The 16,196-nt window shown below is 50.3% G+C and overlaps 1 protein-coding gene across 2 annotated transcripts; it reads left to right on the forward strand.

Moving 5' to 3' along the window:
• Positions 1–1,931: 1,931 nt before the first annotated feature.
• Positions 1,932–15,972, forward strand: LOC116946599 (uridine phosphorylase 1). 2 transcript variants are annotated; one of them, XM_032961660.2, is made up of 7 exons: positions 1,932–2,361; positions 7,284–7,398; positions 7,793–7,951; positions 8,518–8,632; positions 9,784–9,996; positions 10,730–10,876; positions 14,266–15,972. In XM_032961660.2, the coding sequence occupies exons 1-7, from the start codon at positions 2,336–2,338 to the stop codon at positions 14,478–14,480; spliced, it is 990 nt and encodes a 329-aa protein (XP_032817551.1). In that variant the 5' UTR covers positions 1,932–2,335; the 3' UTR covers positions 14,481–15,972. The 2 variants fall into 2 exon arrangements, with proteins under 2 accessions (XP_032817551.1, XP_075926560.1); XM_076070445.1 differs by lacking the exon at positions 1,932–2,361 and adding an exon at positions 2,994–3,930.
• The last annotated feature ends 224 nt before the right edge of the window (positions 15,973–16,196 follow it).

Here is a 16,196-nt window from a genome sequence, read left to right on the forward strand (position 1 = left end):
CATTTAACTTAACAATTGCTTAACGTTCTCTATGTGCTATGTACGTGACGTCCCCCTATGTGCTCCCTCACTATTTGTTTTACACCTGATGATGATCGCTTGTGTTGCGTTCGAAACGTCGTGATTTATTATTTTAATATAATTTTCTACATACGTGACTTTACCGAAAAAAAACAATGAGTATAATTCTTCTATGTTTGATTGTTCTATTTCATCTTCTTGGTTCTTTCGGTAAAGTCACGTAGAATGAGAATAAAACAATAAAACAAAATAAGACAATACAATTCTCACGACGTTTCGGCCACAACACAAGTAGCCTTCTGCAGGTGAAGGAACAGAACTGTCGGGACGAAAGCGCTTCAATGTTCTATTTCAATTAAAACATTTTAATAAATACATCTTGGAAGCAATTCATATCTTATAAGTTATCATCCTTGCATTACAATATATAGTGCAGTTCATATGTTGATGGTATCACGTGGTAATGCTCCATCACGTGTTTTAAATCTATTACGCAGTGAATATTTAACTGAAGTTTGACTTTAAAAACATTTAATCGCAAATCGCAATTAGATATTTCCCCCAAATCGTTCAGCCCTAGTTCAAAGGCGCTGGCGTGGCGATATTCCGTGACTGCCCGTTTTGGGTTTCTCCCGCACGCAGTTTCCATCCTTCGCGGGAGTCTTTGACGATATCCATCCAACATGAATCGTCTTGAGTCAACAGTCGACGTGTTGACGCTGCGCTAATTGCAGCGGCCACCAGCGGTTGCAGCGGTGACCGTTACCCCTTGTACAACGTACGAATGGGAAAACTACATCTATTATTTAGTTACTTGATGCAGGCATTGTGAGCTTGAGAACTGAAGATTAATTGGTGCAAATAGCGACACGGCCATTGCTCCATTTACGTCCATCTGTTGCCGGAGACTTCCATTCATTATAGGCTGTGAATTATACATGCACGTCCCCCGGCCAAAACGCTTCGCTGTCGATGACCGAACAGGTTCACAATGTAAACTATGCAGACAGACCCACCGCACGTCATTCACCTGCGCGCCTTGTAACGCCCGTTTTTCCATGAACGAAATGAAATCGATTTTGTGCAATCGATTTGACTAAAGCATACGAGCCTCGGTCCGCTTTATTTCTCAACTTGCCGGATCACGTCGAGGGGTCGTACCGCGGTGCTGTTCGGCACTGCGCGTAATGTCCGTGATGCAGTCACGTTTAGTCTGTGCTGATGGTCGGCGATGCGGCTATCGACTCATCTGGACGAGCCGTACTCACGATGCACCACCACCACCACTGTGGTGCGTGCCGCGGGCGTTGGTACCAAGGCCGTAGCCATGGAGTCAACATTGGGGGGGGGGGATCTTCCAAGAGGTGTGGGAGTCCCCCCCCCCCCCCAGAAAAAATCTAAATTTGAAAACGAATTTCCTGGCATTTACTGCCTGAAATATTAAAAAAATTCACTAACACGTAGGATGGACTCTTTTTTTTTACAATAATGTATAATAGTGTATTGTATTTATTACATTGCTCTGGGTTTTTTTCTTTTTTACCTTTTCTTGTTTCATTGTATGTAATGGCAGAGATTAAGAATTAATAAAAGTACAACCATAACCACAATCATATAAACATACATCTATTCTGTAGCAATATACTTTGGGGTTACATTTTGAGCGTATTTGAATATTGGGGGGGGGGGAATGTGTCCCCCCCCCCCCGTATATATTATAATTACGGCCTTGATTGGTACCCCAGTCGCGGAGTGAAGTACACCCCTGGAAAAAAAATAGCGTCCCAGAATTAAAATATTCAATTGCCTCGGCAATTTAGTATTACTTGATACCCCGGGGTACCCCCAATAAGGATAATTCGCGTGGTTCGGCCCGACAACGCATCACAGAATTGTTTTCTCAGCGTATTTGGTCAAAGCGGCTGGGTGAAGCACCGCGCGTTTATTTCCTCTCACGGTCACGGGGAAGACATCTCACGCCGCATAACGCAGGAGAAAGCATTCGCCCATTCATCCGCGTCGCGCGTGTTCACGTCCCGAGAGTCTCATCGCTCCCCTCCCCTCCCCGTCCCTTTCCCCTTGCCGGGACACGGCGTGAGACCCACCGGGGGTGGGACGAGGCGTGTCGGGGGTTGCAGGAAACACGCGATGGGAAATTAAAGGGCACGGTGGGGGGGCGGTGATGGTGGTGGTGGTGGGGGGGTGACGCGGGAGGAGGCGAGGCCCCTGCTCACCGGGGTTCGCCGGTTACCGGCAGAAGCGCCACGGACGCACGGACAGACGAGTCGGGACCGACGCCTCTGCCAGCCGAGACATGTCTGCCCCGGGACTAACCGGCGAGTGAGTGACGCTTTTGTTGCCCTGCGCGGGGTTCCGTGTGATCGACAGCGGTGTGTGACCGGCTGTTTGTTGATGGTGACTGGATTGTTGTCAGCTGTTGTTGTGGAGACGGGACATTGTTACGATGGTGTGTTCGATGTGCCGGTTGAATGGATGTTGTCGGCTGTCGTAATGTGTCTGTCTGCTGTTGTGATCGTGACAATCGCTTAGCATGCACTGTACCGGCTGCTGTGCCGGACGGAGGCTGTGAGAGATGCGCGTGGTTTTGTGGCTGTTCGCTCCTACAGTGCGTCATGGTGATTGGTGGTGGTAATGATTGGTGATAGTGGTTGTGGTGGTGGTGGTAATGATTGGTGATAGTGGTTGTGGTGGTGGTGGTTATGATTGGTGATACTGGTTGTGGTGGTGCTAATGATTGGTGATAGTGGTGGTGGTGATGGTAATGATTGGTGATAGTGGTGGTAATGATTGGTGATAGTGGTGGTGGTAATGATTCGTGACGGTGGTGATGTTTTTGATGGTGGTGATTATGTTTGGTGGTGGTGGTATGGTGATGTTGGTGGTAATTATTGGTGATAGTGGTAGTGATGTTGCCAATGATTGGTTGTGGTAATAATTGGTGGTGGTAGTGATGATGGTTGGGGGTGATGGTGGTGAGAACGATTGGTGATGGTGGTAATGATTGGTGATGGCAATGGATGGTGGTGGTAATGATTGATGGTAGTGATATAATGATTGGTGCAGGTGGTAGTGATGGTGGTAGTGACGGTGGTGGTAATGCTTGGTCATGGTGGTAATGAGTGGTGGTGGTGTTAGTAGTGATGCTGGACGTAATCGCGCTGGTGGTGGCAATTATTGGTGGTAGTGATGGTAATAATGATTGGGCTACGTTTTTTTTCATCACGGCGCACTCACACAACGCGTTTTCGCGTCACCAGCATTGAGCAGCCACACGGGGTTGGTTTAACAATAGGTCGCAGTGCGCATTCCCCTAAAACCACGGTGACCCCCCACACACACACACCCGCGATACGTCCTTGCGATATGTACATCTCGTTATCGGTCCATCGGCTGGATGAGGGCATCGATCTCGCCACGGCGTGCGGGTCGTGAAAGGTTGCACATCGCAACGCAAAGTCGCACCGATTGGTTGGGCAGGGTGGCGCGCGTGGCTTTTAATCATGGCTCGGGTACGTCCCACGTTGTGTGCCAACTGCAGGTACGGTCACGTCGCCTGATTTGAAGCTTTCGTGATGACTGCAGGAATCCATACTCCTTGGTTCTTTCGGTAAAGTCACGCGGGTAGATAAAATAATAGATCTCGACGTTTCGATCGCAACGCAAGCGACCGTCTTCAGGTGACATTCTTTATTTCGACCTAGGCGACTTTACCGAAAGAACCAAAGAGTATGTGTCATTTTTTTTTTTGCCGCGTGCTGTGGAGTACAGTGAGACGATGGTACGGTTTTTGTGCCAAATATGTCAGGAATGGAAACACGCGGCGCTCTGCGAATGCGGGCAGAACAGCTTCACGTGGCTTCAAAGGGCAGCCAGCCAGCCCTATGCCAAGTACGTCTTATGGCCTTGCACCATGAACCCGGTCACCTTAGTTCGATAAGAGACCACTGTGACCCTCTGGCCCGCCTCGTCTACGCCATTTACCTCTTGACTAACCCGGCACAGACCCGGCGTGGTTTACCACACGACCCTGTGGCTGACTCGGCGCGCAGGGAGGAGAGGAGGACTTAACTCAACCAGCGGATTTAAAAGGGGTTATTAATCATAAGTTACCAGTCACCTTGTGGGGAAACAGAACTGCTGAGCAGTGGAATTCTGAGCCGGGTCGTACTGTGTGTGTGTGTGAACTTCGCTCGCTGGTGGGCGCTGCACGGAAGGGAGTTCTCGTCACACTGAACGCCACGGTTAATTTGCGACTTCAGATGCCCTCGCAAGTGCAGGTAGTGACTATTATGCAGGTGGTCTGCAATCCAGCACTGTTGGAGGCAGCGAGGGGTTGGCGGATAGCACAGATGTCGTGAAACTCCCTTCCCCGTTGGTGTCGAGGAAGGTGCTATAACCTGGCTGGCCAGGAGAGGGCAGTGCTTAAAGTGGACTAATCGCCATCTGTTTCCGTCTGTACGGGGGATAGAGTGTTGCTCCCCTCGCACGCGTGGATTTTCTCTCCGGGTGCTCCGGCTTAGTCCCACGCGTATAGTAACAAAACACTCATCATTAATTGATTGTAAAAAACTTAAAATAAAAAAAAACCCAATGCACGACCCTCATTTAAAACGAGTCCTACAACTCAGTGAGACTTTCCTGGATAAGTAGATAATTTAAAAGTGATTCCGGAGTGTAAGAATACTTTACAGAACCCCCTTTGTCCCTGCGCTGCAACTTGAAGATATCGACACGTTGTTAACCGTGGGGGCTGTTTGGCCATACTTTACGAAGCTGGTCAGTACGGGCTGGTAACAGGGCACTGTTTAGACGGCACCCGCCACTGATGTTGGTCGTGGCCGTGAATCTAACTCAGGCTCCCAGGTACAGTTATTCGTAATTAACTAATAACTGTATTCTTTTATTTTATACTAGCTGTACTACCCGGCTTCGCCCGGGACTTGGATCCACCACGTGCGGCCGCATTTGTCTCCCCAGTGGCGATGTTCACACACCACAGCAGTTACTCGTTTGAGGCTGAGTCGACCTAGGGGAGGCCCAGGAGCGGTTGAAATAACCGTCACCGGTGGTGGCCGTGAGCAGGAATCGAACTCGGGACGCCGGGGTCGTAGCGCAGCGCAGCGCTAACCACTACACTACAATGCGTTACGCTTCCACATGCGCGGGTCACATGACAGATTTGACGTCACAGCTCACTTGCCATGCAAAAGATATATGCGTTATTGAGCTCCCCCCACCCCCAAAAAAATACAAAAGTGTATTTTCATAATTTTGCATGGTGTACAGTCTGGAAAGTACCCACATGGCAAATTTCAAGTTTGTTGTATGTCGGGAAGTACGCTAAACATTTTGAACAGACACACATCATCACAACTTTGCCTTTTATATATATGGAGATTGGTATTTGCCACGCAAGGCGGGTTGAGTATAACAGCCTACAACATACAACACAAGGGCGGAAAGCTGACATCGTGAACCATTGCTAACAACTCCATCGGACACCGCTCCCAACAAGGCTCGTTCATCCCATAATCTCTCCCAAAAAATGTTGTTCGCTCCATAACCACTCCTCCCATTCAAACAACATTGTCAGGGACGCCAACACCCTGCTCAGACCCCCTCTGCCCGGACCGGCCCTCTGCTCCTACATCCTCCCCCACCCCTGCGCCTCCCACACGCAGCCCTCTCATTAATGAGACGGGGAGGGAGGGGATGAAGAGGGCGGCGGTGGTGGCTGGGGATGGGTTCGGGTGCTTGTGAGACGAAGGGACCGCGGCTGAATGCAAGAAGCCACATCATGCCTCCCTGGAGATTGCGTAACGCAGTGTTCGTATGGATGTTGAACTTCTTTCGCACTGTACGTAGCCAACCGGGCCAATAGAAGGTACGGGAGAAGGACAACAAACGAAGCACAAAAAGCAGTTCTACATAAATGAGTTTTCGATGGAGATGTTTTAAAGCACTGTACATAGCTCCAGTCTCTTCCTAATATTGGCATGAAGAGTGTTCCAGACGGCCGCATAGGTGCATTTGAAAGCGCGCGATGCAGTGGCCGTCTTTGATCTGTGGTTAGCCAAAAGCTGCTGCGAGGATGACCGGAGTCTGCGTGATGGTTTATGATCCTTGACAAGCTCAGCAAGGTATTGTGGTTCATTTGTGGCAAGCACTTTGTGTCGAGTGAAGAGCATGATGGACGGTTCTTGAGCAGTTCACGCAAAAACGACTAATTGGTACCACCCAGAGCGGCAAATACTAACAATTATTTTCTAAAATTAGATTACCTCTAAATTGACAAATACATATGATAGCAACGTCACCACAGTAGATTAGGAGAAATACTGCTTTTAAGGATGGGTATCTTGGTATGTTCGATATCGAGTGTATCGTTTTGGAAGCGTGACGGAATGCGATATCACACATCCACGGAATGTGAAACAAAAAATTAAGTGTGGCTGTAACTCAAATAGTTTGGTGTATACTATAGGGTTTTCTTCTGCCCACGGTGGACCCGTAGAATTTGCCTCCCCAAGTGGTACCGACCAACCCAGCTCGCCTCATGTCACCGCGTTAGCCGTCGACCTTTTACCCCGTGTGTGTCGGGAGCTGTTTGTCGCGATAGTTTTATGGCTTCCCGTCTTCTCCCTGATGTAATATGCTGTACGTGCGTATTCTTTATGGTTCACATGTTCCGCATGATTACACATGGAAACGTATGCATCGTGCAATTATTACTGTTCCTCCCCCCTCTCTCTCGCCTTATATAGCCTCTTCCCACTACAGCAAACTGTTTATTGCTGTGGCTGTTCCACCTGATGACGGACGCTTGTGTTGCTTCCGAAACGTCGTGATTTAATTTATTTTATTTTATACCTACGTGACTTTACCGAAATAACCAAAGAGTATGTTTTTTTTTTAGGTTACGTACTGGCTGTTTAATGACGCAATTGGTCAATTTACATCAGTGCTTCTATGATTCAGATATTACTGTTGCTGTGCATGCATGTGGAATTGTAACGCTGTCGCCTGTTAAATAAATAGCCCTTGTTGCCATAAAGAGACCCACTTAGCGAGTGCCAGGTGGGAAATCGTTGAATTGCACACCTGTACAAGTGGAACACCTGCGTGGCTTGCCTCACCAGCGTGAGGAGAGATTGTCGCTCGTCCTGTCACCTCACTTTATAATCACCGTCACCCTGTTTCTGGTCTGCCCTCTCACCCCCCTCCCTCCCTCTCGTACTCAGTGGCCTCGTCAAGGTGATAAACCCTCACCTGGCCTCATTGCAGGATGACGTCCTCTACCACTTAGGCCTGGCCACCAAATCCCACGACCTCCCGGCCATGTTTGGGGACGTCAAGGTGGAGTGACTGACTGACGCGCACCCACCACACAGCGTAATCATGTTGTTCCCCTGGGATATGAGTCTATGACCCTCACAGTATCGTAGGAAGAGCGGCAGAACCCGAGGTCGATTCCCGCTCATGGCCACCAAACACCGGTGACGATTATCTGAACTGGTTCTGGGCCTCCATTAGGTCGACTCAGCCTCAAATGATTACCTTGTGCTGTGTGTAAGCATCACCAGTGGGGGGACAAAGGCGGTCGGGCCTGGTGCTGGCCACCCACCCTTTAAAAGTGCTCGTTAAATGCGCTTGCCCCAAAAGCATGTTAAGGCTATACGGGGGGAATCTTTGTTTTTGTCTTTGTGCCTGTGCCTGCCGTGTGTGTGAATCGTGTGCGCGCTTGTGTCAGTTTGTGTGCGTGGGTGGTAGCGCGTGGCGGATGCTGGCCTTCGCGCGGTACATCGCCAAGGAGTTGGAGCTGCCGGACCAGGGAGACGGGCCCACCAACTTGTGCGAGGCCACGGACCGATACTGCATGTACAAAGTGGGGCCCGTGCTGTCCGTGAGCGTGAGTGGCACCTCCCTCGCTCCGGCACCAGCGCCGCTCCGCACGAACGCAGTCCTCAAATGCGTCACCCCCATACTCAATTTCGGACGGCCGAAGACAGCCCAGAGTTTCACGAGTCGCGTTGTAAGGAGCTCGCCAAAGGCCATGCCCAGTAGACAGACTCACATGGGATGTCTAGATGCAACGGCATAGCGTGGGCAGCGTGACGCTTTTGCATTCTCGAGTGTATTGTGGGCCAAGGGACTCAGAGGCAAGACACTTCTCGATAGGGGGCTCGATCTGTGAGTCTCTTACACTGCGTCCCATTGTTTAGCTGGTACCTGCTGACCCAATACGACACTCTAAGGTCTGCGTTGAAAAGCCTGTCATTACTTGTGTTGCTACGTTAGGGGACGTGCTCACAACACGTTACCCGTACAAATGTCTCGCTCACCTTGGATGTATCCCCAATGCACACTCCTCCACGGAGGCTCACTGCCAAGTTGTAGATAATGTTGTGGTGCTGTTTGCCTTCACCCCCCCCTCCCCCCCACTTACCGCCACCACCCCCACCACTTTCGCCACAGCACGGCATGGGCGTTCCGTCTATCGGCATCATGCTGCACGAGCTCATCAAGCTGCTGTTCCACGCCAAGAGCCGCAACGTGCGAATCTTCCGCATCGGCACGTCCGGCGGCATCGGTGCGACGCGCACCCCTCACTCCGTCTCAACGCCAATGTGGCCTGGCACCCAGCAGAACTGGCTCGCCTTCCGCTCTAGAAATTAAACCAATTGTTCGGCGGTCACACTAAATTCAGCTGTGGTGGACGAGCACAAATGATAAGAACTCAACACATTCGTTGGTGTGTATGTGGGGCCTTAAAGGGAAACATAACAGGCGACGTTTGGGGCAATGACCCTTCTGCATAGCACACATATAGAAAGGCCAGAGGGATAGAGTGCATAAGAGACTGCAACGTGGGGCCTGATAAGAATACGATGTTGCGTTCAAGACTTACAATTGGCCACTTCTATGACAGTCGGCAGAGTGAAGTATGGTCAAAGAACCCCCACGACCCTCGTGGTGCGGAGAGACCCTCATGCAGCAGCGGATTGACAAGAGGACTGTGTATGTATCAGCATGGACTCACAGTCGTGAAAATTATCATGGTTCGCAACGTACAGTGCGAAATAAGTTCTACATGCATACTTGAGCTCATTGCAGTCAAGCGTGATTCACAGTGCATGTGAAGACGAAAACGTCAAGGGATGATGAGCCACGTGAATACTCCAATCCATGTCCTCTGATTTGCTAATCTGGACCTTTCTATGCATCATTCAAACCTCAGGCTTGTTGAACACGTGGCGAATTTCAACAGGAGACACGTCCAGTGCTTAATATTCGACCACGGAGGGCGGATAGGGAGTGTATCACAACGTTCCGTCTTCCAGCATCTCAACATTTCCCACGACTGTCCTGCTTCATTTGATTAATTTTCTCATTTGAAAAAACGTTATTTGATCATTTAAAATTACATTAAATTAATACATTCCTATTGTATAAGGCATTCGTGTACGACAGTACTCCAACATACACAGCTGGCACGCCGCACCGCTCGTGATTAAAGCCGTGCGCTGCACACAAAACACTCTTATTTGTGGATAGCGTCCAACACCAGAGGATATCCAGACGCTGGACGACTCTCGACCGCCACACTTCCGTCGAGTTGACGGCTGTCACCGGTTGATTTCGCACGCTGACCGTGACGCACGGGGGATTGGGGAGGGGTCGGGAGGGGTCGGAAGGTCATGTAAGTTTCCCATGTCGATCCTCGATCTCCTGACCACGCAGGGCTGGAGCCGGGCTCCGTGGTGGTGTCGCGCACCGCCGTGGACGAGCAGTTCCGCCCCGAGTTCCGCCAGGTAGTGCTGGGCGAGGTGGTGACGCGCGACTCCGAGCTGGACACCGAGCTGGCGCACGAGCTGCTGCAGTGCGCCGAGGACTTCGCCGACGAGTTCCCCACCATCGTGGGCGACACCATGTGCACCAACGACTTCTATGAGGGTGAGCAGCAACGCCGCGCGGGCGTGAGCGACACGCCCGCGCGGCAGTGGGCATGCTGGCGACGGGGACTCCAGTGGCTCAGCGGCGTTGGCATGGGCTCTGGTGCGAGGAATTAAATGGCACCCCTGTTTAATTTCTACCCCCCCCCCCCCCCCCACCACCAAACCCGCTCTCTTCGTAGCCCGGTGCCTGGGCCACTCCGGCCCATGTGGCCCTGGTGCAGTTGCACTGCCTGCACACCCGATAGCTGCAACACTGTTTTCCCTACACATTTAGCAATGTAGTAGAGAGAGGGGTCGGTGAGACATTTGGGTGGCCCTTATTTGACAGTAGCTGGCACATCGCTCAGAAGAGGACCATTGCTCCCTGTCTCGAGATCACAAGGTGAATGAAGTCTTTGTCTGGACCAACTGATCTCCTACCATCATCATTCCAGGGTTAATTGAGTTAAGTACCTCCTAGTAAGCAGCGCTCAGTGGGACGTCAGTTTTGGTTGCCCCGGTCTCTGCTGTGGAAGCTGTGGAATTTCCAATACTGGCACAGGACCGCCAATGAGCGCATGTGCGGCCCAACACTCATCTGAGTTTTTGAGTCATCTCTTTGTTTTTGTTATTTGGTTCATGTTGGTCCCTTGCAAATCCCAGGTTTATCCTATTGATGATTCGCCGCTGGTGACCTCCCCATGCTTGTGACCTCTCTGTGATCTCGTGCTTTGACCCCTTTGCGCACGTAGGTCAGGGTCGACTGGATGGGGCGCTGTGCTGCTACACGTCGGCGCAGAAGCTCGAGTACCTGAAGCGCGCCTATTCGGCCGGCGTGCGAAACATCGAGATGGAGTCGTCCATCTTCGCCGCCATGTGCAAGCTCTGCGGCATCCGCGGTAAAGCCGTCGCGTGTCCCAGTGGTGCCAGCGATGCTGTCGGCTAGATCCAGAGACGTTTTGGGGGTTTTGTTAAAGCGACTAGTTTTGACAAATCTTGGAGACTTTCTGGGATGAGGAAATTACGCAGATTTAAGAGCGATTCCCGGCGTGTGTTCAGGATCGTGTATCAGTTTACGACGTTTGTTTAATTTGTCATTTGTCCAGAGATGTTCTTGAGGATGCTGGAAAGTCTATCGAGTGACATCTACCGATACTTCAATGACCCTGCCTATAGCAGGGTCTTCAATTACAAAACGGCATGCACATCTGGGTTGAGAACCCCAGAATGGGTACATCCGACTGTAACCGTACACCCGACCATTTATAGATTCAGCGTTTCAGTGTTCTCCGCACATGCATCGGGTTTCTCCAGAAATTAAGATTTCATTTCACGTTATTTTTAAAAGGTTAAATGTCCAAAGCAGGAGCATCCTTCTGTAACTGTGTTGAGACTTTTTTTCGAAAATAATTAATATTAATTGGTTTTAACAATAGCAATATGTACAAACTAAAAACAAGGGCATTTAGAAAACCGTTGTCATCAGTGTTCTGAAAAACATTGGGTAGACAAAGCCTTGATGCGTCAGGGTCTCGGTATTAGTTCAAGCAGAATTCGTCATCGTCCTTTGCCTCGGAAGTGATGATCATAATGATAATGAATAGATTAGATGCGATGTAAGGTGGAGGTAATATCAGGTGATTGCACGACCCTTACACACAATTACGGTGATGCTCAGACACGTCACCGAAAACCTTTGGAAAAAAAAACAACAACATTGAACTCTTCGTGACCTGGCATCGTAGCTACGCATGTGTGTGCCAAGCGTGGCGCCAAGCGTGGTGCCAAGCGTTCGTGGTGTCACGGTGGTGTGCCACTGACCACGAGCAAGCCGAATATCCGGTGTTGCTACTCAATTACAAACCCAAAAAAATGTTTCGCCACCATCAAGATTCGCGTGGCCTTATCGCTGAAACATATGCAGGAAGTTAACGTTTTGGCCAACGAGCCCTTATTCAGAGGAGGAGAAAAAATTCAACATTTTTATTGTAATTGGAGCACAAACCTTACTTTGTCGTGCCGAGAACGCTGCCAATTTTTAAAAGGGCTGGTTTTACGAACAGTACTCTGTTGGTGGACACTGAGTGACAATCCTTCAAGCAATCCTCAAGTGATCCTTATCCACTGTTGCCCCCAATGTGTGCAACCCGTCGACCACCATCAAACCTCAGTTTTATTTTGCCGACCGCCATGTACCAACAAAATCATAGTTTAGTTTCGTTTTCATGGTTTCATTTATTTGGTATAGCCCTGTGAGCCATTCGGCTCTTGAATCGGGTGCAACCGCAACAAACAAAAAACAAAAACATGAACAAGAAAACATCTTAAAGTGACTATGTGTGACTGTGCAAACAGAAAATCCAGGAAAAAAAACATCAAAATATTCCTGAAAAAGCACCGTACACCAACGCTGTGTGCAAAAATCCCAGTGGGATGCAAGTCAAACAACAACAACAAGACAACTAAGATTAAGGCCATCAGTCTAACTCCGTACTACAATAAACAAAAACATGGCCAAACCAAAAAAACGTTTTCGAAATCACCAAAATAAAAGCCATAAATGCAATGTAACAGTGATCATAGGGACTGTGACCGAATTTTTAACAATAAACTATATAAATAACATGTAACACCAAACCCTAGATCCATATTTTAGGCCACTGAATAGCAGTGGCAGCTAGGGGTGTACAACTCCTCTAGAGAAAAAATCTTTTCAGAATTGAAACGACTCTAAATCGTAGCGTCGGACCACTTCCCACGATCTTGCAGACCACTAGTGGTCCACGGATTGCAAGTTGGCAACCACTGGCCTTAGATCGCTGAAATTGATTTTGATGGTGACCTGCTACGACAAGAGGACTACAATTCAGTTCTTCGGGAACTGCTGATGTTTTTTGTACAACAACGCACGCAAGCGGAATACTTTTTATACACATTTGTGTGCTCGAATTGTAAGTGTTGTGGCTTTACTCTCCAACACACTTGGTGAGCTGAATCAGTTTACGTGACAAACCTTACTAATTCGCCGTGTCAGGTGGCGGCGGGTTTAACGACACATTTGTATTTACGCGATCTAACCCCCAAAAAAACCTCTGTTATGGATAATATTGGTCCCGAAAACCTACTACGTATTAATCTGACATTTATGTGCGTTGTTTGAAACGTATCGGTTTTCCGGCTTGCGCAGTCTTCTTCTGCTTCTGTCACGATGAGCTTTGCTCGTCAATGACCGACAGATTCGCGATTTGATGGCTCGAGATGAAACCGCACGAGTTGCAGTACCACCGCTCACCCGGCAGGTGACGCTAACTACCCCCTTGAACTCGGTAGAGGTCCCCGCCGGGAAGCAGTGGTGGGGGGGGAAGGGAGGCCCTTCGAGTGAGCAGCCGCTAGAGGGAGGCAGCCACCCGGCACTGGAGCGGGAATTATTCGACTTTGAGAAGCCACACCACGTGCCACATCCCCCCCCCCCACACTCACACACTGCCGCTCCGGGAATAGCCACGATTTTGGAGTCGAGATTCCGTTCAAGAATCGACGTGCTTTCTCCTCTCTGCACCTTGTCGTTTGTATGAATGGCTCGTCTGTAACTGCCTCATTTGTGCCGTCCCGTTTGTGTTCTTGTCGCGTTGCAGGTACGGTCACGTGTTGTAGACCGACGGCCAGGTTCGATTGTACAGTGTCAGTCTCATCGGTGCCACCTCCTAAACACTGCCCCTTGCTGCTGCTGTTCTTCGCGTCCGCACTTTTCTGTCTCGTTGGTATTGCTGTGTATTGATTCTGTTGTCTCATACGTGCGTGGTTGTGCGTCGTGTGCTTTGCAGGGCGTGGCGTGCTATGTGTTTCGCAGCGTGCTGTATGTGGTGTGCGTGGTTCATGCTGTGCGGTGCGATGATCTTCGTGCTGTATGTGGGTATGTGGTGTGCAGTCCGTCGTGTGCGGTGGTTTACGGTGTGCGGTGATCTCCGTGCTGTGTGTGGTGTGCGGTGTGTGTGCTGTGCGGTGCGTGGTGTGCGGTGGTGCACGGTGTGCGGTGATCTCCGTGCTGTGTGTGGTGTGCGGTGTGCGCGCTGTGCGGTGCGTGGTGTGCGGTGGTGCACGGTGTGCGGTGATCTCCGTGCTGTGTGTGGTGTGCGGTGTGCGTGCTGTGCGGTGCGTGGTGTGCGGTGGTGCACGGTGTGCGGTGATCTCCGTGCTGTATGTGGTGTGCGGTGTGCGCGTTGTGCGGTGCGTGGTGTGCGGTGGTGCACGGTGTGCTGATCCTCCACGTGCTGTGCGGTGTCCGCAGCTGCCGTGGTGTGCGTCACGCTGCTGAACCGCCTGGAAGGGGACCAGATCAGCAGTCCCCACGCCGTGCTCTCCGACTACCAGGAGCGGCCGCAGCGACTCGTGTCTCGCTACATCCGCAAGCAGCTGTCCAGTGCGAGCGGCCGAGCGCATGGCCTCCCGGGGCCCCGGCTCCAAATGCAGCAACGAGGCCACGGCTCTGAGTCTCCACTCTGACCGGTCACTGCCTCCGCAGCAGCGTCACCCTTTACCCTAGGACTCTGCTGCAAGTTCAACCCTTTACACCTGGAATGTTGATGCTAGTTCCACCTTCTACCCTAGAACTCGACCTCCCTGCCAACTCTCCACCCAGCGCGCCCCACCCTGCAGCACTCTACCCAAACCCAGCTCTCCATATCACCATCCGATACCTCCTATGTCCCGACTCTCCACCCCTGTGTATCCCGCCCCACTCCACCTCTGCACTCACTCACCCACTTCTCTTCAACTCTCTACCTCTTCACTCACTCCCCCTACACCCCGAGTCTCCACCCCTGCTCCCACTCCACCCCGACTCTCATCGATGCACCCACTCCACCCTGACTCTCCACCCCCTGCTCCCACTCTCACACTCCACCCCGACTCTCGTCCCTGTACCCACTCCACCCTGACTCACCACCCCCTGCTCCCACTCTCACACTCCACCCCGACTCTCGTCCCTGTACCCACTCCACCCTGACTCACCACCCCCTGCTCCCACTCTCACACTCCACCTCTCATGATTCATGTGGCCCAGCTTGTATCCGTATCACTCGTGAGTTCCTGTGCACGAATAACTTCAAGGCGGGGGGGGGGGAGAGGGGCTCCCTTTGTAGTGGGTGCAGGTTACGCAGCAGTTACCCCGTGGTTACCATGTGGTTACCCCGTGCTGTATGCTCGTAGTGTATCGAAGACTGTTCGACGTGTCTTGTCTGTTCAAGTGTCACTGTTGAAGCGTACAAACAAGAGTTTGCTCGTTCGTTTAGTATTTATACTCAAATTAGTTACGTGCATTTCATTTGACATTGTACGTACTCGGGCGCCGTATGCTGAACTTAATACGTGACAAAGAGTGTTACTGTGTGTACACGTCTGAGTATGTGTACACGTGTTAGGGTTTCACTGTGTGTACACGTGTATAGATCACGATCGCGATGGATACTGGTGTTGTAGCTAGCGTCTAGGACATATCATAGAGATGACTGCACGAGTTGTATTTTCATTTGCGAAAAACACAACACATTCGTCAATAACACATTGGCCGTAAAAATGACTACTAGAATAAGCCAAGAATGTGTGTCCCGCGCGTGACGTCATTCCACGAGGCCCACCCCCGCGTGACGTTACTCTACATGAGGCCCAGCCCCCCTCATTAATATTCATGAGTGGGTGGATTTTTACACTGACGCAGAGGAAGGTCGAGCTGAATTAAATAATTTATTACGCAAAGTCCCTTCAAATATGACGTTTCTTTACAGAAAGTTACGATAAAAAATAAATATACGCAGCACACTGCTACATCTGTACGTGACGTCACTGCAAAAGAGCCACCCCCCCCGTCATTAATAATCAGGATTTTTACACTCCCACAGAAGGTCGAGTGGAAAGAAATCTTACGCAAATTCGCTTTAAATTTGACGTGTCTTTATTGAAAACGTTAATCAAATAAATATTTATACGCAGCAACAAAGTGTTTGTGGTGTATTCTTTGGGTCTTTCGGTAAAGTCACGTAGATAAGTTCAAAGAAAATAACAAAAAACCATGGCGTTTGTCATCAGGAAGCTTCTAAAGGTAAACTGTTTATAAAGGTTTGAAATGGGCGTAGCCTAAATGTCAGCAGCTAATGTTAATGTTAGTGGTGGGCAGTGACCGTGACGGTGGTTGGTTTTCCCACCAATCAAAGGGTTGCCCAG

The sequence above is a fragment of the Petromyzon marinus genome, chromosome 2 (assembly GCF_048934315.1).
Source record: "Petromyzon marinus isolate PM22_M1 ecotype Great Lakes invasive population chromosome 2, UKy_Petmar_22M1.pri1.0, whole genome shotgun sequence".
Classification (NCBI taxonomy): domain Eukaryota; kingdom Metazoa; phylum Chordata; class Hyperoartia; order Petromyzontiformes; family Petromyzontidae; genus Petromyzon; species Petromyzon marinus.

What these genes read in the sequence shown, in the direction of transcription:
- LOC116946599 (XM_076070445.1), top strand. Translation starts at nt 3,818, where the DNA reads ATGGTACGGTTTTTGTGCCAAATATGTCAGGAATGGAAACACGCGGCG. An exon ending in GCCAGCCAGCCCTATGCCAA is followed by an intron (nt 3,931 to 7,283) that starts GTACGTCTTATG and finishes TCTCGTACTCAG; the next exon opens with TGGCCTCGTCAAGGTGATAA. An exon ending in CAAGCTCTGCGGCATCCGCG is followed by an intron (nt 10,877 to 14,265) that starts GTAAAGCCGTCG and finishes CGGTGTCCGCAG; the next exon opens with CTGCCGTGGTGTGCGTCACG.